Raw genomic sequence first — 26,306 nt, forward strand, 5'->3', positions numbered from 1 at the left:
ATACTGATCAGCCCCATTATTTCACAGCTGTGCTATGAGGTTCTGCTACAATGCCTATAACATTTCATTAATGCTATTTCTGCTCATTAACCAGCTGTGTAGGGTCCTCCCCCCACCATCCTCAAAGTGGAACAAACTCCCATCTATGTCAAAAAGCCTTTATCCCTCCTCTTATTTTATTATGCAACTCACAACACCAGTGTGGGCAGACAGCAGCATCTGGCATCGTCAGCATTTCTGTTGTATGAGGCAGCTCCCCAGAGAAACAGCTCCTTGCGTGGCCAGAACCATCCAGTGGTAGCACAGCCTTTGCCAAGAGCACAAGCCGTGCTTCCGTGGAAGTGTGACAAGGAATCAGTTCAACACTGCAAGTTTAATATCTTTTGTTCTGGAAACTGAAAACAGATTACATCCACTAAATACAGTGTGGGATTTTATTTGGGATATTTTGGGAAGAAGGACAAAGGGAATGGAGTAGGAAAGTCCAGTATATTTTATGTTGTAAAAACAGAAAAGCAATTCTTTGCTTTTCCTGTCCTCTGAGAGTCCTCTTGGTTCTGATATCCACAGAAAGTTCCGTGCTAAAATAACTGTACTCTATAGTATGTGAGAAAGGTTCAATCTAACTGTAAACTCTAAGAAAAGCATGCCGCCCCCCGTTCCCAGAAGACAGATGCAGCAGAGTACTATACTATTGCAAAGGTCAAATATCTGTATTTTAATAAGTTAGAAGAAATCCAGATATAGAACCCATAGAGTCACTGAAATGTTAACAAGTTAATATATTTTTAAAGCAAATAGAACACAGTGTACACATAAAAACAATTTAATACAATGTGAAAACCATTAGATGCACCTACTAATGCAGATTTTTGGTTATTTTTCAGCTCTTTCACTGAAACTTGGAAACCATGCTCTTCATTTCAGTTACACCAGGTTAAGTGGTGACACTGATCTACAGCAAGCAAATCACTGCCTTTTCTTTCACCTGGGAAAGACAGCACCACGGCAAATTATAGTCTCTCCAGAAGTGCACAGCCTGTCTTGTTTGGTGCCCATTTGCCCCACGCGCTAAGCTATACAAGAAACCAGATGTGGACTGATTGTTTCTTCTGAATAGTAAAGCTCTGTAAGTGCATCCTTGCTGTACAAAAAAAATAATAATAATAAAAAAAAATTAAAGTGACAACATAGAAAACTGGCAACAGATAACCATGTCTGCCTAAAATATACACATATGATACATAATTATGGGCCATGCTGGCCAGTACGTAAGTCTGTTCGGGAGCAAAGCTTTAATTGCACAGGATTACAAAACTGAACAAATGCTTTTACAGAGCAAAGCACAAGCTTTGGTTTATGCTTAGACAGTGAACATTAAACCTTCCATTGTTATTATAACATCTATTAGGAAAAATGGCTCCTTTCACTGCTACATGCAATAGTTGTTTCTCTATGAATAAACACTCCATTCCATACAATGAATGAAGCTCAGTGTCTTATTCAGTGAACCCATTAGCTGTATCTACACTGGGTATGCATTAAATCTTTATGAAAAGCTACTGAATTACAAAAAGTTTGACTTATTTCCTTCACAATTCCCCAGGTCTCCCCCCTCCCCCCATTTTTAAAATGCTGCATATATAAAAATAACTTCAATATGGCACAAAAGTAGGATTCTCAAGGGAAGGCAAAGGATAAAGGAGTAAAGGGAAGCCTCCACTGGCAACATCAACAAATTACAGTCCAAGAGGAATTTGCACCCTATACAAAATGAGCTTCCCTGTGTTCCAGTTCTTGGATTCTTTTTGGTCTCAGTCTCTGGTAAGTAGGCTTCAGATCTGTGGGGTGAATATCCTCTGAGCTAGTTTTTTGTTCATTTGTGTTTTGTTCAGGATCACCTGATGGAAGTGCTGCGCTCCTAGCCAGTTTCTCGGTATTATCCTGGTGAAGCACAGAGCTAGCACTGGTTGGTGCACAAGCTTTAGCAAAAGAACCCTCTTCATTTTGCTTTGATTTGTTAGAGGGTGGTTTGTAAAATGTCCCTGGGGGTGGTTGTAATGTTCTTGGTGCCCTGAAGGCTGCAAGAGGATTGGCATCAGGACCATTCCCTTCTGTTGCTGTCCTTCCTGACCTGACAGAAACAGAATATGGCTTACTAGGAAGAATGGCATTAGCTGAATTGTTACCAGTGCTGCATGATGAAGGTAAGGCACCTGCAGTTCCACTCTCAAGTGCTCGGTTCTCCTGGGGCACGTTAGTCATGATCATTGCTGTCCTTGCTGTGATATCATACTGTTTATATTGCTTGTCCCAAGTTTTTCTCAGCATCTGGGTGTCATAACAAGGAAGTCTGCAGCAAGTATTAACAGCAGGGAGTGCCTTCACCTCTGAAATTTCTTCAATAGTAGGGCTCCTGCCAAGCTTCTCTGGACTTACTGCGCCTGCATTTCGTGAGTTTCTTTCATTTAAAACACACGGAGGAAGTATTCGGTCTACCGGTAGGCTCACAGGGCGAGTAGCTGGTTTTGTCCTTGGAACGCGCAATGGAACTTTGGTAATCTGACGGTTAGGTTTTGCAGGAAATAAGTTAATTTTACAGCCGTCTTCACCTACAGAAACAAATGAATCATCTCTCTCTGAAGCTGGACTCACAGCATCACCTAGAAACACACAAATAGATGTGACTGGATCTTTGCACCAAATATAAAGAGAAGTCAGCAAGACTTTTGCCAACAGAATATGAACTTTATTCATGATCCCTTGACAGTTCATATTTTAATGGGATAGCAGTTTTTAGGAGTATCCTACTCTAAGCCAACATTAGCCTTTCAGTAGCAGTAAAACACATACTGTGCAGCTGTAACCAAGGAGACAACAGGCAAAGCGAAACTGCACTTTTTCTTTTTTGGCTAGTACTTTCCCGTCCATCTCTGAATATTTTCAGGTTTCAGAATGTTAAACTGTTAATGTACAGGACATGACTGAACTGGTAACACCAGCTAAAAAACAGTATAATTAAAAGGTGCCACGTGTAGTTACTCCTAAATAAAGTAGATGAAATCATACCTACTTTAAAACAAACCACTGTAGTAGCACAGGCAGATAAACAGGAAAAAAAAAAAATCTTATAGAAGATTTATAGTTAGGTTAGCAAACCTGGCTTTTTTGGAGCAGAAATGTTAATATCCAAAATGCTGGTAGCTGATGATTCTGTCGGAGAATTAATCTTCCCAAAGCCTTCTGGTTTAGTTCCAGTGAGTGGCAATGATACACATTCTGGGGGAAAACAATGGTCAAAACATGTTAATTGGTGGAAATTGGTTTGCATCATCATAGTGGATTTCAGAAACCCACAGTCACAGCATAAATAAAAAAAAAATTTAAAAAAAAATTAAAAAAAGGAGAAACCAAAACACTCTTCTATTCTCTTACCAAATACTTTAAGTTCTGATTCCATTAACACAGGTTTCTTGAAAGCCTTTAGAAAGATTTAACTCGGTGTTTCTCTTACAAAGATAAACATTGTATCAAGCAGTGATAAGCAGGTTTTATCACTTGCTTCTGTCTAAATGGAAGAGCAGCGTACACTATAATCTAACGCGTCCATGACTGCTTACTCACCCACCCCAGTACTTAATAAAAGCACACTAACCAGTTGCAGATGTATCTACTTGTTCTTTTGTATTCTTGCTATTGTTTGATTCCAAAAACAACGCAGCTGTTTCTGAAGCTCTGTTTTCACTTGAAGCTATCAAAACACCCTGTTAACAAAAGTCAGAGAAAAAGTAAACAAGAACTCAAGAGGAAAAAGCACTCCTTAACAAAAATTCCCACAAAAATTTAATTGAAACGTGCTCTGGAACGCTGCAGCATTTGACGGAGAAGTTAAGGTGGCACAGGGAACATTGCAGCAGTACAAGAAAAGTTACTCACTTCCTTTACAGCAACAAACAACTTCCTCTGCGGCTGTGGCTCCCTCTCTTCTGCTGATAAAGCAACTCTGTCTGTAACGGCAGTTTCTTCAGACTGAGATGTGCTCAGAAGTGGTTTCAGTGAAACATCAAATATCTTTTCATAGTATGTTATGAGCAACTCCACTACCCGGGCCTGGTAAGGGTAATCCACAAGTGAGGACAAAGAAACTGTAGCGTCTGTTTGACGTGGCCTGATCAGAGTTGGGCCAAATATTATGCCAAGGTTGCTGGCTGACATCTTATTTTCATCAGACTGTTCTGTAACCCTGCATAAAGAGGGAAAAAAAAATCCAAAACCCCAAGAGTTAGAGGGTTTTACTACTTCAAAAATATTTTAGGTTTTAAAATATTATCTTATGTCTAAAGAGTTTAGAAGACAATAAAAAAAATGAAGGTGTGTTTAATTGGCAGGCAGAATCTTCAGTGCAGACTGCATTTAACAGCAGCTTGGACTAAGTGCTTTCCACACAGGGTATTTTTACATCCTATTTGGTTAATGTTATTTGTGGCTATTTGGCATTTCTGGGGTTGGGGAAAAGACTGTCTCTCTCATTCTAAGTAATAATATAGCTGTGGCCCAATATTACCCATTTTTACTGGCACTCATGAGCTTGGCACATCCTCATCACACATCATCATACAATCCAGCAATTGGAGGATAACGAAGTGAAATGTAACTGGAGAACAGTTATTAACAGACATGATACAAGTTTCAATTTTCTGTTAATAGCCACTAATTCTCTGCCCTATCTATCTGGGTCATATCCTGTTTTAAATCACACCTAGGTCCCTACAGCTGCCACTACTTACTACTTGCTATCCTCAGTGCTAGCAGAGAATCAAGAATAATGGAGCTCAGCTCTTCCCCCCCTTTCTTTCAATTTCATATTCTTCTCTCACCTGAGAATTATGTTAGAAAAAGAAACAGCAACAGAACAATGTCTTCTAAGGTATATGTGAGTTCTTCCTCTACAGTCATCAAAAGGGTACAAGAGTTTCCTAGTATCAGTTTCTTTTTCAATATCTGTTTGCATTTAAAATCTTTTCTCACCTGTGAAGGTGTCCAATAAGGTGCTGAAGAGTGTTATAGTTTGGTACAGGCAGTTGTTTCAGAAGATCTTTAATTTTAATGATGATCCTATTCAGTTCAATACAGATTGACTGTCTTTTCTTTGATTTGGGGCTAGTTTTAGTGTCCAATTCCTCATTAACATTCTGGCTTTCTTTTGCAAGTCCAATGAACTCATTGTAAAGCCGAAACAAAATCAAGGGTTCCGGAAGCTGAAGAAATAAGAACATTTCAGAAACATACTCAAGCCTGAATTTTAACTTGTTTCCTTCCTGTTTTCCTTCAACTTTGTCTGGTCTAGCATCTTTTCTTGGATGATTACTTTGCTTACTCCTTGTTCATTAGCTGAAACCAGAATTTGTCAAATCCAGTCCCAGGTAACAAAAACACTCCAGCCTTTCCCTGGAAATCTTTTGCTAGCCCTTTACTGCAATAGCTTCAAGACTGAGCATTTACCAATACAGGTACAGATTTCACGAAAGTGATTGCTACAAGGAAGGGCGTTACACTGCATAGGCACAAATACCATTATAACACAGCAGTTATTTTTCAGTCTTTGATAGTATATTACATGAGGTATCAAGTTTGATCCATATTCCATTTTTTAAAATTGGATTTTTGGCCATGTAACATTCGTTTTTAATTGCGATTTAAGTATTCTCTCAGAATTAAAAAAGGTTAATAATAATTAAAAAATTACAAAAAAAGATACAAAAACCTCAAACTTGACGGGGCTATTTGTATTGCCCCAACTAAGATAAAAGCAAAAAGTAGGAAGACTAGATAGAACTCAATTAGTTTTAATAAATAGCCTCAAATATAGTTTAACTCCAGATTCTGTCTAAATATGTCTTCATTGCATGTTTATAGCACTGTTCATGCATTTTAAATTAGCAGGTTTACCTAAAAACCACACCAACAGATCAGCTACAAAGGAAGTAGTAAGACCAGAAGAAAACACATTTTACTTTGTTATTATTATTATGAGCCCTCTTAAAAATACAGTACAGTGCCTCAAACTGGTACCCCAGTATGATGCATATAATATGTATACTACCTTTTTACTTGAATAAGTAGGCAGAGTACATTTTTGTAATTTTTCAAAAGCACTTAACTTAATGGTGATCGTAGGATTGGAACGCCCATCCCTGACAGCTGGTGTGAGGAAGAGGACAGGACCATGCAGCTAAGGATTATTCTTTTCAGGGTTAACAAGTTTTCAGTGCGACTCAGTAATTTCACTGGGCAACATCCCAGCTTCATTTCTTCAGACACATACTGAAACTGGTTCGGAAAACTCAATTATGAAGCTTTAAAGCTCCATTTTGAAAGAAAAAAAAGGATAATCCCTCCAAAATGAACACATTACCATTATGAGTGTTGCATGAATTTTTTGTTAGCATATATTAGCAGCAATGTATTAGCATCTGCCTGTGTGAGGAAGCAAGAATATGTTGGACTAGATGATCTCCTGAGGTCCCTTACAAGCCCTACAACTCTGTGATTCTGTGAAATTCAGTAATCAGAAAAGTTTCAGAAATGAAAGCTTCAGTACAAGTGGATAAAAAAACCCCAACTTATTCTGCATGTAGTACTAGTATTTAAAGAGACATTACGCTCATGTGGAATACAGATTGTAATACTAGCAGTCAGTAATCTCACAGTTTTCCATGCCCCTATCACAGGCTCCATGTGAAAATAAAGAAGCCTACTGCAAATATACAAGGCACTCATTTAATCTTCGACTGCAGGACTGCTGAAAAGGATTTTTTTTCCCCTCTTGTACTTAAGAATGTACTACATTACTTTGCTTTTCCATCTGACCTCTCAAGTACATACCTGGCGGAGATACAGCTTGAGAACATTGCTGATATCATGCGCATAGAGTTCTGAGAGCTCGACCAAATCCTTTCCATTTTCAAAAGCTTGACAAAGCTTTTCAACTCTTGATTTCGCTCCATTCACACGATAGATGCCCTGAAATTAAAAGACCAGCAAAACTCTATTTTAATTTGAAAGGCAACTGTAAAATACAGATTATATCAACAGTACAGCATTAACATCTTATGAAGTTGGGTTTTTTTTAAAGGTTGTTCATACTTAAGTTTTATAAACAAACTTGAGCATACCTTGACATTCAGCGCTCTGCTTTCAATTTCTGATGTACACTTTTTGATGATAAAAGGAATGCCATCAGGAACATTTTTAGCAGCTTGGGCAAATTCCACTCCAAACAAGTGAAGCCTTCCATGAAGTTTTTTGTGCCCACATTGAATAGCTAAAGTCTCTAAACATTTTTTATGGCATGCAAGTGAACACTACAGGGGAGAAAAAAGGCACATGGTTTGATATAATCTGACACCATAAGAAATATCTCTGCTGTTTGTCACCCCATATGTGAGCAAAAGGAAAGATTTATTAGTCTGCTGTGCTTCTGCTTTGAGTTCACAATGATTCTACATGCCACAAAGTCTGTTGTTTTTATATAGAAAAATAATGCAAGTTTAAAACTTCCAACTTTCCATAAATCCCGAGAAGCAATTTAAACTGCTTTTCAACCTACCTCCTCACATTCAGCTCCATGAAATACCACTAAGCTGTCACATTCTCTGCATTTAGATGGAGCTCTCAGCTTCCGCAGTTTGTGTGTTTGTGCTGCTTTGGACATATTAGTGTTTCTAAAAGGTCCTGGAGAACTTGCAGTTTCAGATGTCAGATCATTTAAACCTAGAGAGAATTTCTCTGTTACATTCATTCTAATATCTACTATTGGGATAGGGTATTTATTCTTATTTTTTAGAACTGTGTTGCATGACACAGATTTCTGTAAGTAATAGCAACCAACAAAGTAATCAAAACCATTTAAATCATAAGGAAGCAAAACAATGTTACAGTTTACATAACAGATACAATAACTATCAAATAATCTTACGTAAAAGTAGAATTAAATTATCAGGTTTGCATTTTTAAGTATTTCGGTTTTCTCCTGTGTTAGTGGCATGTGAAAATATTACGACATTTAATTCCACTGCCCTGCAATTCAGGCAACTATTCATGAAAGTTTAATTCTATGTATTTCAAAATCCTGTACGAGAAGATGAAAGGTAACATCATGGTTTGGCCTGCAGTGTTTCTGAAATGCTTAAAAAAGAGTACTTTACAGCAGGGAAGAATTAACACACACTCACAGCAGAATCCATATAAAACAAAGAATCACTGATTCTCAATCTCCTATGATAACATAAAAATATTTTCTAGAGGATTCTAAAACTGAATAACAACTGGTGCTTTTTGTGACCAGTTTTTTCAGGCAATTTACTTAAAATGCTATCAACAATTTGGTGAACCAAAATCTTTTGTTTTACAGATAAAAGCTTAAAATTAACACATACAGTTAATTGCCTAAAAAGCTTATTAAAAGCTCAAGTATTGATTAAACAATACCACTCCAAGTGAAAGTTTGCATTCATTAACATGCTGCCATGCTTTAAATCTGGATCTGAAGTAGTACTGTTAACCACAGGCTCATTCCTAGAAGGCAACGTATACATTTAGGAAATAAGGACTAACTGAAGAATTTCCTAAAGGCTTTACTGAGCAAGTGCCACAAATATTTCAGGATGAGTTTGTAAGTACTGCAGACATCCCATCTCATAGAAGTATTTCACATCCAGTTATTCAGGTTTCAGTACCTGTGGCAACATTGTCTTTATATAGTCAAAGTTCATTTGAAAATTAGAAATGCTCTGGGTCAAATCTGGGAGAGAAATTACCAATTGCTTATCTAAGTTGAAAAGGGTAAAATCTCAATTACTACTCTAAACATTTGGATCCACTTTTTTCCAATTTGCCAATTACCAACTCTGCAAATCTGTGCATTTCACTTCATAGTTTGGAAGTGATCTTACATACCTCAGTGCCATGCAGACAATTTTAAACAAAAATGTCTGGAGGGAATGGTTAGTGGATCATTTATGTTACCTCAGGAGGGTGAAGACACTAGAAATGTTCAAAGGCTGCCCATATATTTAATCTAAATGTATGAAGACAATTCTGAACTGCTTCATTAAAATGACCAGAACATTATTCTTCAGCTCTCAACCTCAAGTGGATGCACACTGTATTGAAAAAGAATGCTGCTGGCAATCACAGCCTTGTTAATGTACTTTTCTTAAGTGCACTAAAAAGAAAACCCACACTCTACAACAAAAAGCATCTTCTGGGAACTTCAGATATGGAAATAACATTACCACAGTCTGAAGGAGATGGTGGCTCTCTTTCATCAAGATCATCTGCAGATGACATAGTACCAGTGGAAGGTGTTCGGGGAAGTCGTCTTTTAAAATCCCCTAGCAGACAAGAAAAATTTTCAGGAAGCTTTTAAGTATCGTTCCACTCAAGTGCTCATTTTCACTATAGGCTCTGTCCAATACTGGCTAAATTAACAGCATCTTCATTAATGTAAAACAGGCCATAGAAACGATTTCAACTTAGTATAGTAGTGAGTGTAGCTGTACCTGGGCTAGCAGATGGAGAATCCATGGATCGTGACTCACTGCTTCCCCCTGCACTTTCAGAATCGCTGCACATTCCTCCACTCTGGTTGCCAACTGACCATGATCTGAATGGTGGTGGCCCTCGCATTGCTTTTGAAAAGAAAATCCGAAAATTCCAAGAGTCAAGGACAAAATTACGTTATTTTATTTTTATTCAAAGACAAATTAGTATAAAAGTATTTTTATACTAAAAAATAGGAAAATATTGCAAGAGTTACATGAAGACACAATACAGTGAAAAAACCCACAGCATATATTCTTGTGACAGCTTCAAGATGTAAGAAAATGAATTTCAGAAACTTGACACTTGTGCTTTTGCAAAAGACTTGAAATCAACGTAGTATTTACAAAACCAATGGATTTTAAATTGCTAAAGTTAATGGAAATATTTTAATAGACTGAGCTTGACAGTAATTGCTGTCCGAATTGCACCTCGCCTTTCTTGTCTGAGAATCTAGGTAAGCATACAGGCAGTTTTCCATTTGCCCTTATGCTCAAATCCATAACTTTTTTTTTTTTAATAGGCTTCAAATTTTAAAGTGACTACTTCAGTGCTACATTTCTGACAGTGAGACATCAAACACCTGTTTTTTAGGGTATTTTTATTTGGAGACTGAACTCCAGATGAAATACAGAAAAACTACCTTGTATATCTGTGCTGCTGGAAGATCTCTTCTCTCCAATCTTTTGTGAACGATGATAAATTGGGCTTCCCACATCATCTAATGTCTGAGCAGGAAAATCTCCTGAACACTGAGATAGGTTACCATGTGATGTATGGACACTGTTGGTTGATTGATTATGAAAAACCCTTCAGAAAGAAGAAAGTAATTTGAAGAGTGAATAAGACAGAATGAAATGAAAAGCAATGTTTGGTGGTTTTTTATCCCTGGGCACTAGGAATGCTTCATTTAATTGCTGTTCATGAACATACATCTTTGACATGTAATTATTAAAGCCCAAATTAAAAAAAAAAAAATAAAAAAGGAGAACTGTGCCAATTTATTTTTAAATATGTGCAATTTCCCGATGTTCCTCACTTCCACGTAAATCAGTTTTTCCACACCTCTGCAAGGTATTATGACTGTTATTTTGCAGACTTTGAAAAAACAGCAAATCTGTTCATATAAAGATCCGAGTAATTCAAAGGCTATTGCAGCCTACTTTTATGCTTTCCTCCAAAAGATTCTCTGTCCAGCCATCAGGACCATTCACCTATAAACATATAGGTGTTAAAATGCTGCACTTTTTTAAAGCACAGAAAACGTGCTGAAGCTGAGGGAGAGCTTATAGTCAGTCCATTGTGAAAATCTGTTCTCAAAATAAGGAGAGAAAACTGTTAACAGTAATTAACGTAAAACGCTGAAGCACCCTGTGGACAAAATGGCCTGCTAGCCAAGTTAGCAGTCAGGAAGCTGTTCCTCTAAATCCGTTCTACCCTATACAGCTGAAGGAAATAAAGACTTAAAAAATTAAAATTTGCATTTGTCCAATCCACTGTCCCTTAAAAAAAAGGCAGACCTAAACAACAGAAACGATCACTTCAGGTACACAAAGAACCACAAGGCCATGTCAAAGAAAACAAAAGGTGGGGAGAGGGGAGGAGAAAAAACACACTCCTATAAATCTTAAGCAGTAAATAGCTGGGAAAGCACACAAAGAGTTTCAAATTTCATGCTCATCAGTTTCTTGGGGAGCTGCATAGTTAAATCCCCCAAGTCAATGTTTATGAGTACAGCCTAAATCAGTCTTAAAAGGCAGGAAATTTACAGACAAGAACTGAGAATCTCAACTTTAACTTTGAATTTCCTGGCTTTTGTTGGTAGAAGCCTGACTCAAGCATTAGGTTTTTTGTATTTGGTTTCCTTTTGAAAGACGATGACGACGCTTTCCTGTAGAACTGTGAAACACACAGATTGGAATGGATATTCTGGTGCTTTAGTGCCAAGAGGACTATTTTACAACAAGTTAAAGGTGGAAAAGCATTTGGCATGATTGTCCGGTAGTCTTTACTTCCACAGTAGCTGTATCATTAATAGATTAACAGTAAAAACTGCCATTTCACACAGGCTGGAAAAAAATAATTAAGTTACAACATACAGACATGTGGACTCTCAACTTTTTTTAGTCACACGGCAGGAGACAGAAATTGAGCAACACTTCCTGCCAAAAAAGTTGCCAAATGTAAACAATATGAAAGAAGGTACTGTAGCAGCAAGGTCTGTGGAAAAGTACCTCCCTCAGACTTTCTAAACTGATTATCAAATACTACTGTCACACCACACTGAGTTCAGAATTTTCATTTTTCCTATTAACCAGTATCTACATTAAAATAGTAACAAGTTAATTCTTGCACAACAATTGTCAATGTTTTAGCAAGTCTTACTACACAAAATTACATTCTGCTTTGGAATTTAAAGTCAGGTTTTAAAGTCAACATTATATATAATCTATCAAGAGACGTCAAAGAAATAGAGAATGCTAAAGCATGGTAAAACACCAGGATTCATTTTATTGCTCCAAAAATGTTGTTTTTACTGTTAAATACTTGTGCCTAACATTTCATTCTAAACCAAGCAAATGCCACCAGTAGTTTAGGACTTACCCATCAACCTGGGAACTCTGGGTTTCAAAAGAACCTGATTCAATTGGAACACCTTCCTTTGGCAAACTTTTCACAAACTCTGAATACTGCTGACCAGGGTCATAGAGTTTGGCACTCTCACAGAGGGACTGGCAGTTAACTGGGAGAGACACAACCTGAGCATGCTGCAGCTGGAACAGGTTAACTGTTGCCTGTTAGGAGAAAAAAAAATTGTAGAAAATTTACCAGATTTTTCACTTGTACTTTGCTCAACCCAAATTAATATCCCAACATAAAATTATTTAAACAATAAGACTAGAAAAACTCTGGAAAATAGTAACATTGGTAGGGATGGACTTTGTGCAAGATTCCTGAAAGTTAACTGCAAGAACTTCATTTGTAGTACAGATGCTAGTATTCCTTTTCTCTCTGGGTTATTAAATCCTCCAGGTAGCAAAGGCAATTCCAGTATCTGCAGTTTGGGTTGATCAGAATAAAGAGCAAAGTTTGTTGCTATCAAAAATGCAATTTTCATGCTCTGGAGAGAATGTTAGTCACCACTACAATGATGAAGTAGTTGGAGTTCCAAACCCAGATGAGCTCCATACCACCTTGAGACAAGAAATGGACAAAATTCCTTGCCCCAACAGAACACAGTAACTGAATACTTTCTTTGTTAAATTACATAAAACTTCTAAAATATTTTATCACAAGGCAGAGACCAGGGAAGGGGTCACTGCATGGCTGCTTCTTCAGCTTTGGGGTTGCAAAGTAGTTTGCAATTTACATATACTTGAACTGACAAGTTTGTCTAAGCTTTCTACTGGTCTTATGAGTTGGTTTTTGGGTTGCTTGGGGAGAAGGGGTTGGAAGGGGCTGTGTGTGTTTGGGGTTTTTTTATTTTCCCTCCTCACCCCCAGCATTAACTTGTCTTTGTCTCATCTAAAAAAAGTATGCACCTATTGGCATAATGTGATCTTAAAACTTTTTAAAAAACTGTATGTAGGTATGCTGTTTTGACAATCCTTTGCTTATTTACACACATTAATACATTAAATTAGTTGCAATGGATCCTGAGACTGTCATTAAGATTAGCAGGCCTCATGCTACAGTGTGTTAATGTCCATTCTGTACTTAAGCCAAACATCTTCACTACTGCACTAATTAAAATAATAATAATTAAGCAACAGAGTAGTACTACTGCCATCAATAGTCTTAGAGAGATTTTACAAGAACTGTGTAGTCAGGGTTCTTGCAAGGCAACAACTCATTAAAAAAACCCAAAACCATTCAAGACATGTATAACATTCTCTTTTTTTACACTCCTAACAGAGAGAGAACATCACAAACATATTAAAAGTTTTCCTTCTTTTTCTATTGGCCTGACCTCTGTCCTTCGAAAACTTTCTATTTTAAGCAGCTAACACTATGATGGGGCCTCTCTTAGTCTTAATCACATTTATACATCTGTTCCAAACGTATTTTAAAAAGCATGCTTACAGCTTTAAGAGTAAGATCACACTGGTAAATAAGCTCCCGAAGCTGTGTTAGGACATCACTTTTAAAGTTTTCTAAATAATTTCTTTTTTCTTCAATCTCTGCCATGCTTGCTTTATAGTGTTCATTGGCCTCTTCAGCCTAGAGAAAACACAAGTTTAAAGGGTTGATGGACTACAGGCCTTGATACTAGAAGCAAGGAAAAAAAGAAAAAAGAAAAAAAAAAGACTGAAGATGCTTGTAATTGTCACTTTCCATTAAGGATAAAAGCCCAAAGACCATAGCATGATTAATATTAAGAATTATGAACAGAACACTTGCTCAAATGCTCCTATTGGGAAAGCATGAGTAAAACCAGTGTAGGCTTAACCTTAAAAACAAGGAAGAAAAACTCTTACTTTTTGAAGAGCTTCTTCTTCTAGCTTTCGTTTTTTTTCCAGTTGCTTGCTGAAATCTTTCACAAAGCTTCCACTTGAGCCAAGATGTTCCTCCTCAGCACGAGCAGTGCAAGATTTTGCCTTTTCATACTCATCTTGACGCTGTGTATATAACAACTTTGCTTTTCTTAGAGCAGATTCCAGCTCTTGCTGCAGAATGCAATGAAAGAAAAAAAGTAAGAGTTAATGATTTAAATTTTCCAGTTAAAACATCACATTAAAGTGATGCTTTAAGAGGCTGTTATACAGAGAGCTGTATGCTGCAAAGTACACAGTCATAGAAAGATAACCTCTTACGAATATGTAATGAAATTGATAGTTACATACTACATAACAGCCTAGTTTGAAAGTTTTGTCCTTCTGAAGAATTTCTGATTGAACAGTTAGATATGAAAGAAATACCTACCATTTTTTTCTGTTCTCGTTGCCAAAGCTCCTTGATATCTTTCCTTTGTCTATCCAACTCATTTTTCCTTCCAAGAAGAGGCTAGATAAGAAACATTAATAGAGTACATCAAAGGCTTACAGGCTGCAAGTTTGTTCTTTTGAATAATCTGTGTTGTTATAAAACTTTTAAAAAACCTAAACAGTATCTTGGTCTTTTTCTTGAAGCTTACCTGCACAAATTTGTTAGACTGGAGAGCAGCAGCTGTTTGTTGCCAAAGTTGATTGTTCTCAATATCATTTTGGAAAGCATTAATGAATATTGATTGGAATGGCATATAATCCTAAAATTACATACAACAAAACATTAATGTTCTAGGCAAGGTAAAGGTATGATGACATTCTAAATGGTTGTATAACTGAACTTGATTTTCAATTAAATATAGTAAGGTACTTAAAATGGGTGTGGAAGTCAAAGTTAGGTATGAATGACTAATTTCTCAGTTACGTTTCATTTTACTAGGAAAACACTCTGAAAGAGATGTCTACAAGTCCAAATCACAAAGCTTACAAGATATTTGACAGAAAAAGCATATTTTGAGAACTATAAGGTTATTCTGCATTTTCAACAAAAATAAATTTATATATCCAAATTTCCATATGAGATGGGAAGACAAAATACAGCAGATCTTTAACTAGTGATTTACAGTATAAATCAATTCTGTTATCAACTTAAAAATCAATTTCTCAACATCCCCGAAGTTTCACTTTTGGGCAAGGCATCCAATACATATTTAAAGATGTACTCACCTGGTGTCCAACAACAGCTTTAGCAGTTTCAGCCATTTTTGCTAAGTTTTTAGCACACTCCACTTCTGTTAAAAAAAAAATTCACAGTTACTGTTTACACTAACAATTGTACCTCATGCTAAATGCTTTTTACATTCTTCCTCTCTAACAGATAGAGGGGACCACCTTCACTTTGTTACAGGCTTTAATTATAGGAAATGCGTGATAGTTCTGTTCACTTTAGCGGAACAGCTACTAATTTAGAAATCACATTACTGACAGTCTGCAGCACAGAGGTCTGACAACAGATTTAATTTCATCATGACAAAGCTGATTAAATGCCAGAAAGAGCCACTCACCCAAGCTAAGCTTTTTTTCTACCCATGCGACTACATCCTTGGTATATTTTGACCATGCTTTAGCATAGGACAGAGCTGATTCAATTCCGCTGTCATTTCTTAGGAGCATTCCATCCACGTCCTCTGCTCGAAGATGTCCTGAAAATAAAGCATTGAACACAAAGAAGTGAATTTTAGACATGGCCACACACTGAGAGCAAAGCCAGTATTAGCCAACTGCGAACACTTAAGCAGCTCTGATCTTGAGCTGGTCTTTAATACTAGTTGACTCTAAACAGGACTGACAGAGGTTTTAGAACAAATTAAAAGGTCATAGTATTTTATCTGGAGTAGTCATATGGTCAGCATAACTTTCTTAAAGAAAGTGACCCAACAAAACACTGATCATATGACGACATACAGAAGTGCTTCAGGCCTTGGTTCTTTCCCTCCCCTCCCCAAAAGCAACCCAGGTTGGTTATTCACATAGGCATAAAATCTCTGCAACAGCAAATTTTTTACAGTGAAGTTTTAATGGCGGCATAAGTGTAAAAAAGTGACCAAGCAACTTATCTATAACATTTTAGAAGCTGAAAACAAATACAGAATAGTGTTTATTAATATTAAATTAATTACTTACCTTGAATATCATCCCTTTCATGCAGTGAACCCCCAGACTCCACAGAAAGATTTTCAAAAGACTGGTGTACAAGAAAAAAACATTAAGTTGGGGAAGAAAAGTTCTCACTAGAACTGACAAGCTAACAAAATAAATGGCATAATCTGATTTTTTTTTTCCAGATAAAACAACAAACTGTGCTGTAACTCCCCCTCACCTAAGGCTCAGTACCTTCTAAGCTTCCATAGCTGTCGACTGAGCCATAATAAATAGCAAGTAATCATTATATAACTTTAAACCAACAATCTTGAAAGGCTGTGGTAAATGAGTTAATTGTTTAACCAATCAGGTTGATATTTAAGTGACCTCCAGCTCTGCTTAGATCCCTACCTGTCTTTTAAAAATCATTTCATACAGACCTAATACCATATACATGTAACAGACACTATTCTACAAGCCATTAGAATCCTGTATTTCTTCCTCAAGGGAATAAACTTATGATTTCCCCTAAATTACTTGCAGGTGTGCACTGTAAACAGAACAGCTGACTAGTAACACTTGCTAATGAAGTCCTGATAATCAGCACAACCTGACAGAATTTAATCCAATAATAAAAGGAATTTAGCACAAGATCACATCCCTATCTTTGTCCTCATGCTGCATTTTGCTATCTCTTTAACTGTGCAAGTTGAACTATTAAACTGTAAACCAGGCTGCTGAACAAATTCAAGTGAATAAAAAGTTTACCTAGTAACCACCCCCCCTTTTATAAAACACAAAATATAATACAACCCTACATAATTTTAAATTAATAAACTGTTCTTGAAAACAGAAGCAGAGAGCAGAAGACAAAGGCCAAGATATAGCTGCTAAGTGTCCTTAAGCTTTACAGGAACAGCTTGTTTCTATTTTACATTTTGGTGCTGTTTTATTTTGAGACTTAAAGCTAAAATGGAGCACAGTAACAACAATGCAGGCAGTTTTGTTTGGTTTTTTTTAAAAAAAAAAAAAAAACATAAATGGAAACTGATCATAAATCACACAAAAATCCCTCAACAATCATTGTTTACTTCACAGCAAAAGATTTTCCATATACCAAAACATGCAAGGTATTAATCATCAATTACATCAAACAGAATCAAACTACAGTCTAAAGAACAGCCCCATTCCTAAGAGAGCAGAAGACTAGTATAATTGCTGTACAAGAAAGCTTCAGTAAAATGGAAAGGTTTTTTCAGAATAGGTGGGAAATCCATCCAAAACTGTCTATCAAACAAACAGTATATAAAAAAAATCTGCAATTAGAGATGGATCAATATTCAGTGGCAGAGAAAGCCTGCACATTCCTAGATTTAGTGCTGATTTGGGTGTAAAGTATTACTGTCTTGAAGTAGATTTTAAAGTGGCATACAGTTTTTAGGGAAGAACAAATAAGAATAGGAAAAAAAGCCATCCTTTATACAGGAGGCACACACAAGTTCTGGTCCTAAAAATTATTTCCCATTCTGTAAGACCTAAATAATTTCAGACATGAGAACTGTTCATTCCTTTCCAGTAATCCAGGCATACAACCTAGTTAGGACAGCTAATCAATGCTCATGCATATGTAATACCACGTTTTAAAAGCAAGCACATGGACAACTACTTTTACTTATGTCCTACAACTCATTATCAGAACATGACCCATACAGCTTGCCCCCTCAAGCACCCAATGAGTTATTCCAGTGAGCCTAGGGTGGGGGGGAAAAAAGCCTGACTTCACTTCTCAACTTTAACCAGTCTTTTCTGCCTTTTTTTCCCCATTACCGAAGAACTCTCACCCTGACAAAGGCAAATCTCTGCACGCATTTTCAAAATTTTATCCTCCTCTATTATGTTCTCAGATCTACATAGCATCAAATAGCATTCAAATAGCTTGTTGAGAAATGAAAGGTCAGACATGCCTGTCTTGGCTCTTCCAATGTATTCTAAACCTCTTCTATTTTTAATTAAGAAATATCTTTGCTCCCACCTTGTACATCTGGCTGTACTACAAGGGCTAAAATGAGAACAATTACATTTGCTAAGAGGGGGTATTCATATCATTTAACTGAAGCTTCCAAGTGGAATGCCTGAACTAAAGAATGCAGACTCCCCTGCAGTCAAGAGAAGCTAGATCAGAGCAATCTTCAACTGCTTAGTCAGGGAGGTCCCTAACTTAACAGGCAATTGAAATCTCTCTCCTTAATTAACCCTCAAAGCATTTACATATTAAACTCTACCAAAATGTTATGCTCTATTTTTTTTTAAGATACAATTAGCTGCTATGTTCAACCACTGAATGTACACATTCATAGGAATGGAAAGTTAATACAGCTACTTAAATATTTTGCATTTAACTCCTCCTAACACTCTACTCCTAGTTGGCCTCCAAATTGCTCTCTGAATTGGAAATCAAAGTGAAATGCTTTATCTGTTAAATGTGTATCTATTTGCCCGAATGAAAATGCACTTGTATTTAGGACATATTTCCAATAAATTGAACCATATTATCCTATCTGCTCCAAAATTTATAATTGATCCCTTCCACATCAGGAAAAACAAATGGCACTACAAAAAAAGGGCTTTTAAAAATAAGCTGGTGAGTTCTGAAACGTCTAGAATAGAATTCTCTCATTTCACTATATTCTAATTTCCCCTTGGTCTTCTCCCACCTCCATGTTCAGAAGAGTCATCTTTTAGCCAGGCATTCACTTCACAATACAATATATGCGACCATCTGGTTCCAGAGGAACACATTTTTGCATTGCAAAGTCATTACAAGATTAAAATATTGGCAAATTCAGCAGCTTCCTTCTGCTGATGAACCAATTAGCTGAAATAGTATTTGTTCAAATAATCTAATTTAAGTTAAATGATATACTGGCTTCTATGCTATTTTACTTCATATTTTTTATCAGCAACCTAATCCTCTGATTCTAAGAAGAGGTCATTAAACCTTTAGCTTCTAGGTCTAACAGGTCTATTTTAACTACTTCAACATGTAAATCACTCAAGTATCTTACTTAAGTATTTAGTTATTTTCACTTAACCAATTTAAAAATCTCAAATACAATTACAACAGGTTATCATTTACATATTTGAGCAATAGCCTTGTTGAGTCATCACTGGCATTTAGAAGAAAAAATACATTCAAGTACCTGAAACCTGGAATGCATTATTTTTTTTTCATGGGTTTAATCTTGTTTTAACACTTAGAAGACTCCTAGTGTCCCAACCCCATAATGCACAGTTTCAGTGGAAATTAAAGTCTCCTTTAAAAGAGATAATTCCACACGCCAAGGCAATGTGTTTAGCCTACCTGACTTCGCCGAGATACAGGAAGCCCCAATGACGAGCCATTGTCTACATCTCCCATAAGGAAGTCTGAAACACTGCCAGAAAAACAAAGAATTATGTTACTTCATTACTTTACCTCACCAAGCAATTTCAGATCACTGAGAACAAAAATTCAAGACAGTGTTTCTAATATCCTTTGAAAGTTCTGCAAAACAATTTTTGTAAGTAGTCTTATATTTCCTGCAATTTCTATAACATCACCATTTTCCTTGTTAAGGAAAAAAAAAAAACCCAAAAAACCAACCCACACCACCCAAGCACAGCAGTAAAACTCTTCTGATGTGGTTAATTTAAATTATTTTATCAGCTAATATTTGTCCAAAAGAAAGCTGAAGTTTTCATTTTTCTTGTTTAGTCTTAATTTGATTCAGCTCCACTGAGCTCTTTAAAAACTCTTTCTGGATTCCAACTTACACGTTTCCAAAGGTGAATGCCAATGTTTCAATGGAAGAAAATATTTCACTGAAGAGTTCTCTCTTATTTTCGTCATTAACTTCTTTGAAGTTCACCGCTTAGGAAAAAAATGAAAACCAAAGGGTGGGGTCAATCAAGCAAGTTTGCTGGGCCTAAAGACAAATCCTATACACAGTCTCCTACACAACATGCAACATTATACCTTTCTGGACAATTGAAAAAACACTTTTAAACAACATTAGTGAGAAAGTAAACACTAAAGGAAGGAAACTAACAGAATCCAGATGCTTCCCACAATGAAATCAGATTACTCTCTCACTTCCTATATCTTCCCACTTAAGAAGCAGCTTTGTGTGGGAACATAATGGCAATGTGAGGGGAAGAGAAAAAACAGTCATTTACCAGTAAGAGTCAACTCACACAGCAGCAGCACCACCACAAAGCAGCTCATAAATGTAGTCAAATATTTGAAAAAACATTTCTTTTTTGAGTCAAAATTTCAGAATTCAGAACAGGAGCAGCACTTTATGGGGGTACCCTCCCACTCTGGCAACTGTATGCAATCCTGTGTATGTATCCCAAACATAGGATTTCTGGCTTGAGTACAGACAAACAGAAAGCTACCAAAAGATAGTGTCCATTGCAAAAACCTTTAATTATTAGCTCCATTGTCTGTCAAAAGCTCCTCAGTTTTGCCTGTTAAAAGTGGGTAAGAATCTCAGCATAACTATCTTTGTTCCAAAATAGGAAAGGGAGTGTTCCTGGACAAACTAGACGGTTTAAACTGGTGATCACGACCAGTATTCACGCACTCAACACTGAGCTTTTAACATGCTTCCATGACAAACTGGAAAAATGACACAAGAAAAATTATTCATCCGGAGTTTCTATTAACAACTACTGGACAAGTGGGAGGAGGGAGAAAGGAAAAGACAAAAAGCACAACCATTTTTGTCTGTTTCCAACTTAACTCCTTAATCTTTGGTGACTGGGAAATTTTTTGTAGAAAAGTCGAGTACACTCTTTTGAGCTGAAGCTGAGCCTTCTAGATGTAAGTTTTCCCAGTTTACACTACGAGAAGTGACCATTTCACATTAGTATTTATTTTTTTAAAGCTTAATTTTTTTTAAGCAATGCAGTATTCTTAATTATCTAGATGCTTGAGTTACACTCAGGATCATCTGTTTCAGAGATACTGCAATGAGACAGCTATTAATTGCTTTTGCAAGACCTGTAACAATGTTAATTTATGTATCCTCCTCACATTTCAAGTACAAGTATGGAAATAACTGACTGCAATGACTTCTAGAAGTAGAAAAAATTAAATCACATTAAAATGTTGCTCATTCTATACACATTTTCTTAGCAAATTAAAGTAACAGACTTTAATCTTAAAATGTATTCAAACTTCCTGCCAGGTGCCTAAACACTAATGGGTAGCAAACAAAGTACAGTAATCTGCTCACCCATTCGACTTCCTCTGTGAAAGGAAAAGTTTTTAACCAGTAAATTAACACAGCTGAATCCATTCCTTTTTACACAGCATGCCAACAGTCCTGATCAACATTTTTATAACAACCACTTCTATACAAAGCTATTACAGAAAATATGTATTCTTCTCATGGGCTATTTTCACAATTACTTGCAGATTTGGAAGAATGTGTCGTAATAAGCCTACAGCAATAAAAGAAAAAAATTGCCACATATTACAAAAATATTAACAGTCTGTTGCCATAGTTCACTTCTTAGTGAAGTGAACTAAGTGAACTAACTAACATAGTTCACAGCTTCTCCTACCTCTTAATTCTTTTACACTTCGTAATTACATTAAAAAATGCCTCTCGCACCTTTGTTTGAAATGAGACTCAATAAAATTCCACAGATAATTTTTTTAAACAACTTTGTAAATAATGGATTTTTAAATTATTTTGAATTTTTAAATTCAGGTTAGTTGAAAACCTCAGCCTTCCAGAGATAAGGCTTCTTATAAACCTAAGCTTTGTATTCCAAATAATTAAGCAACAACAGTTATTACAAGATCTACTGATTTACCAGCCACTACCGACTGGAAAAATCATTTGAGTGCCAGCATGAAACACAAACTGTTTCAAAACTAAAAGGAACCAACAAAAACTGTCTATACATTCAAAGCACTTACCACTGGAACATTTGTATGTCCATTAGCTAGCTGCACGGTCTTCAGAGAAATAGCACTTCTTTCACTTTGCTAACAAGACATCAATATAGATAGCCTCTCCCTAAAGAAATGCAATCTGTTTCACTCTGCCTTCCTGTTCCAGGAAGAGTTTTGTTAAGCTTTACATGTCACATACCAAACAAATCCTTTCTTTTCAGGATCCATCACAAACGGAATAACCAATCTCAAATTACCACTTCTCCCAAAAAAGTTTAGTCCAAGCTTTTAGTAATTCAGTGGAATACAAACAACTTTCTTCTAGCTTACTACCAGCCACTAGAATGCTGATGTACTTAACATCAACTTTAAACCATGCACGCTCTTTCCCCAGGACATCCTGACTGCACACAATAGCTACTGACAACAATGAACTTTAGTAATCTTTCCATGTCTGGAAATGACAGCTATCTATCTATAGTCCTACGGATTTCAAAGCAAGTATACAACTTAACAACGCTTTTAAGTAAGACTTCAGATGCCACATAGTGAACTTGAAAAATCATATAATAGCAATACATTTAAATCCAGAATCCAGTAGCTGAAATGCAAGTCCAGCTTTCATTAAAGTGGATCTACATTTCCAGAGCTAGCAAAGCTGTCTTCAAACTGAGGTGTGTTCAGTAACCTCATCGAAATGCTGCAGGCCACTGGAAGGTTTCAACTCTTGAGTCAGGCCATCAAAAGCTTTCTGAATCCAGCACAGAACAGGCTGGGGAACCAGCAACAGCCATGGGAGTTTGGGAAGCCAGAATCCCAGAAGCTGAAGCAGCGCCTGAGGACATTTCAGCAATGCTTCTGAAACTATGAAGAAGAGGCTGTCAGCTGTCAAAACCAAAGTGCAACCAAGGCCTTTAAACAATGATGCTTAGATAGCTCACAGTGACCACAGCACACAAGCTTCTGCCATGCTCTCTTGTCCTCTTCCAGACAAATTAAGATAGCAGAGGGGACACAGCCATACCTAAGTCTGCAGGAGTTCACTTCCTTCCTCCACCCCCCACCCCACAAACTGGCAGCAACAAAGCTACTTTGCCAGTGGTCTGCCTGGAGAAGTCTTAACTACACCACCTTGCAGAATGGACTCTTTGCAGGTCAATTTTCTCATACCTAATAGACAGGTACAGTAACATCACCATCTTTTTCCTTAGACAGGGATACATCTTCAATCCATACTTTACTAGCTGACTTTTAAGCAGTAACTAACTGGCTGACTTCTTAGAACTGAATACCAATTTGCGACCAATTTTCTGTTCTTACACTCCCAACAATGCTTTCAAGAACCTTTCTGAACTATTTCAAAAACAAAATCACCACCCAAGCAAACAAAAAAAAACCAAGCAAAAAACACTCCCCCCAAATTAGGACTTGCAATACTTCTTGTTACTACTTCTCATCTTTAAAAATGTGTAAAAAAACCAGGGGGAGGAATCAGAGTAAGGAGTAGGTAGTAGTATGCAGACTGGAAAGAGGCAGAAGGGTACTCTCAGATCTCACAGCTAGAGAGGATCAGCAGGCTATCCAGGCCCCACCAGTTCTCTGTGCCACATAATTTCACCAGCCTGTACTTATTACCAAGTTTGGCAGCCTCCCCAGCTTTAGCTGGATCCCAACAAAACAAGTTGGAGGAATTGTTTCCTACTCCCTCCATAACAAATTTTACTCTGAATTTACAGCACAGATACCCCACCCAAGTTGAAACTACTTCATCTTGCTATAGGTATTTAACTTTGATGCAGAACTATTACAAAAAAAACCACAAAAACAAAACACCCAACATACCTAAAAAGGGAATTTCTACAAGACAAGTGCAAGTTTCAGCTTTACCAGGAATCTCTGTTCATTCTAGTGATTGAGTTAAGTCAAAAGGCACAATTCAGAGCAAAAGAACAGTACAAACCTGAATTCAAGAAATCAGGAGAACCACGTCCTCTGTGGCCATCAACTGTTTAAAGATACTGAGTAAGAAAATAACAACTATGAGTATCAGGTGTGCCAGACTGGGAAGTGACTTCCAGAAATAGGAGTATAAATGGGTTCCAGGCAAGATGCTTCAGTAAGTCTCAATTCTCCCAGATCAAGTGAAGTGTCTCGAGTACACACAGATGAGTAGTAGAGTCCAAGCAAGAAGTGAGTGAACCATGCCATGTCCAAGATAAAACCACAGAAGTAAAGTTTGGGGTTTTTTTCCCCCTTACATTTTCCCGCAACCTCAGTCTAAAATGGTAAGAGTCTGATATTATCTGTTCTGCCAAACATCATTCTCTGTAGCAAGATTAAGACAACATGCTATCACTAGTTCTTCCTTCAATCTGTCCAAAAGGAAAAGCATCAGACATTCAAAACAGAACTACAAGCACGCTCATTTGCCCTTATGTGAAGTTCCAAATACAAACTAGATCTGAAACCCTGGCCTTATGCAGAGATTCAAAAAGGTCTTTCTAGAACCTAAGCCAGTTATGCTTCTATTTCTGAAGGGAGGAAAAAACCAAAACCCCAAACTGTAAATCCCAGCTTGTTTCTACTTTATCCTCTCCTAAATAAACATCAGAAATTTTCCATGCCAGGTTAATCTTCTTCCTAGTCATAAATCTGACTACAGATACAGAGCGCTTCCATATCTTTTTATAGTTCTGTCCTCCAATGACAAGAAACAGATGAGTCAGATGAACTTCTTTCATAATGTCCCATTAACACAGCCTGCAAAGACAGAGGAAAAAGGATACTGTTTCTGTCCTACCAGCTCCTCACATTCTTGTAGCTTCCTGTTTATTCAAAAGTTACATTACTTCTAGTGAAATAACCGCAGCTCAAAACCTGTGAACACATGGGTTACTGACAGGCCACTGTAAGCAAACTTGAGGTCTGATATGCTTACAATTCACCACAACATGCTGTATTTCTATACTTCAGCTTCCTCAGTTCCAGCAGTTATACACTTCAGTTTGAATACAAACACAGAGCAGTAGGATCCTCACACAAAAAACAGCTGTAAAAAACAAACAGGTGCTAAAGAGAGAGAAGAACTGCCTTCACATTTACCACAGGTTATGCTGGGGGGAGGTAGGCTATTTCCATACAGCACAGTTCCTGCTGTTCTCAGAACGGCAGCACCGAAGTACCCATCTGAAAGAGCTGAGACCCTGTAACTCTGCATTTCCATCTCCAGACACATGAGGAATACAGTACATGGCAGAGCAAACAGCTATAGGTGTTGCTGAAGTTTTCATATAAAAGTACTTGTTTGTATCAAAGGCTACAAATATTGAGGCAGGACTGACTGAGACCACCTTCCTTAGTGTGAACCAGAGCTCCCTTTCCTTACAATTGACTTGGGAACTCCACCAGGGCAGGTCACACAGAGCTGGATCACAGGAACAACAATTTGCCACAGAGCAAGTTTATGTTCACTTTAGCCAAAAAATAACCAGGCGGTTTACATCAGTGTCTCCGTTCTAGGTCCAGAATGTATGCTGCTTATGAGACAGAAGACTAACTCAATGAGAAATTAGTGAGAATACTATGAACAGCAACTGCATGCCATAAATCTTTTATTCCACCAGAAAACATTTTTTATTTATTTACTCAAGCTGGAAGAACACATTTGTATCAGATCAGTACTGCACACCATTGTCACTGTACTTTGTATCCTGTAACAGGCAGTCTTAAAGCTAGATTTTCAGTACCGTCAAACCATTGCCTATGAGAAAATTATTAATAAAGTAATGTAACCAAGGGGGAGTGAAAAAGTCAAAACTTGAGCTCAGTTCTAGCTCAAGGAAAATCACGTTTTGTTACCATTACAAAAATCAACTCCTTTAAAGGTCTCTCATCATACAAGATCATATTTAAGATAGTTCAAGTGAGCTATGGCTGAACACAGACTTTTCAGATGTACCTCAAGTACAGTCTTACAACTCGACCCACCTGAACACATTTGCCAGGAAACTGGAAGACATGACTGTACTGCTTTTGTTTCAAGTGGCATTTTTAGCACAATAAAGATTGGAGTTACTTTCAAAATTCTACAGTTGCACAATATGCACAGTGCTTTCCTAACAGTAGTTTTT

At 37.0% G+C, this 26,306-nt stretch overlaps 1 protein-coding gene across 1 annotated transcript in view; it reads right to left on the bottom strand.

The window, feature by feature from the left end:
- Window positions 1-1,711: 1,711 nt before the first annotated feature.
- ARHGAP29 (Rho GTPase activating protein 29) overlaps window positions 1,712-26,306 on the bottom strand; it is a 27,449-nt gene continuing 2,854 nt past the window's right edge. Inside the window, exons 2-22 of the mRNA XM_010174513.1 lie at window positions 20,043-20,139; window positions 19,591-19,663; window positions 16,272-16,332; window positions 15,653-15,790; window positions 15,315-15,379; window positions 14,738-14,848; window positions 14,527-14,607; window positions 14,082-14,270; window positions 13,687-13,824; window positions 12,208-12,398; window positions 10,247-10,413; window positions 9,564-9,692; window positions 9,297-9,395; window positions 7,610-7,773; window positions 7,176-7,364; window positions 6,886-7,023; window positions 5,029-5,258; window positions 3,937-4,243; window positions 3,656-3,764; window positions 3,160-3,279; window positions 1,712-2,663 (exon numbers count right to left, since the gene is read on the bottom strand). Coding sequence (XP_010172815.1) covers window positions 1,765-2,663; window positions 3,160-3,279; window positions 3,656-3,764; window positions 3,937-4,243; window positions 5,029-5,258; window positions 6,886-7,023; window positions 7,176-7,364; window positions 7,610-7,773; window positions 9,297-9,395; window positions 9,564-9,692; window positions 10,247-10,413; window positions 12,208-12,398; window positions 13,687-13,824; window positions 14,082-14,270; window positions 14,527-14,607; window positions 14,738-14,848; window positions 15,315-15,379; window positions 15,653-15,790; window positions 16,272-16,332; window positions 19,591-19,647 — 3,582 coding nt within the window. The 5' untranslated portion in view covers window positions 19,648-19,663; window positions 20,043-20,139 and the 3' untranslated portion in view covers window positions 1,712-1,764. The remainder of the gene's footprint in view (window positions 2,664-3,159; window positions 3,280-3,655; window positions 3,765-3,936; window positions 4,244-5,028; window positions 5,259-6,885; window positions 7,024-7,175; window positions 7,365-7,609; window positions 7,774-9,296; window positions 9,396-9,563; window positions 9,693-10,246; window positions 10,414-12,207; window positions 12,399-13,686; window positions 13,825-14,081; window positions 14,271-14,526; window positions 14,608-14,737; window positions 14,849-15,314; window positions 15,380-15,652; window positions 15,791-16,271; window positions 16,333-19,590; window positions 19,664-20,042; window positions 20,140-26,306) is intronic.

This window comes from Antrostomus carolinensis, unplaced genomic scaffold (genome assembly GCF_000700745.2).
Source record: "Antrostomus carolinensis isolate BGI_N321 unplaced genomic scaffold, ASM70074v2 scaffold23028, whole genome shotgun sequence".
Taxonomy (NCBI): domain Eukaryota; kingdom Metazoa; phylum Chordata; class Aves; order Caprimulgiformes; family Caprimulgidae; genus Antrostomus; species Antrostomus carolinensis.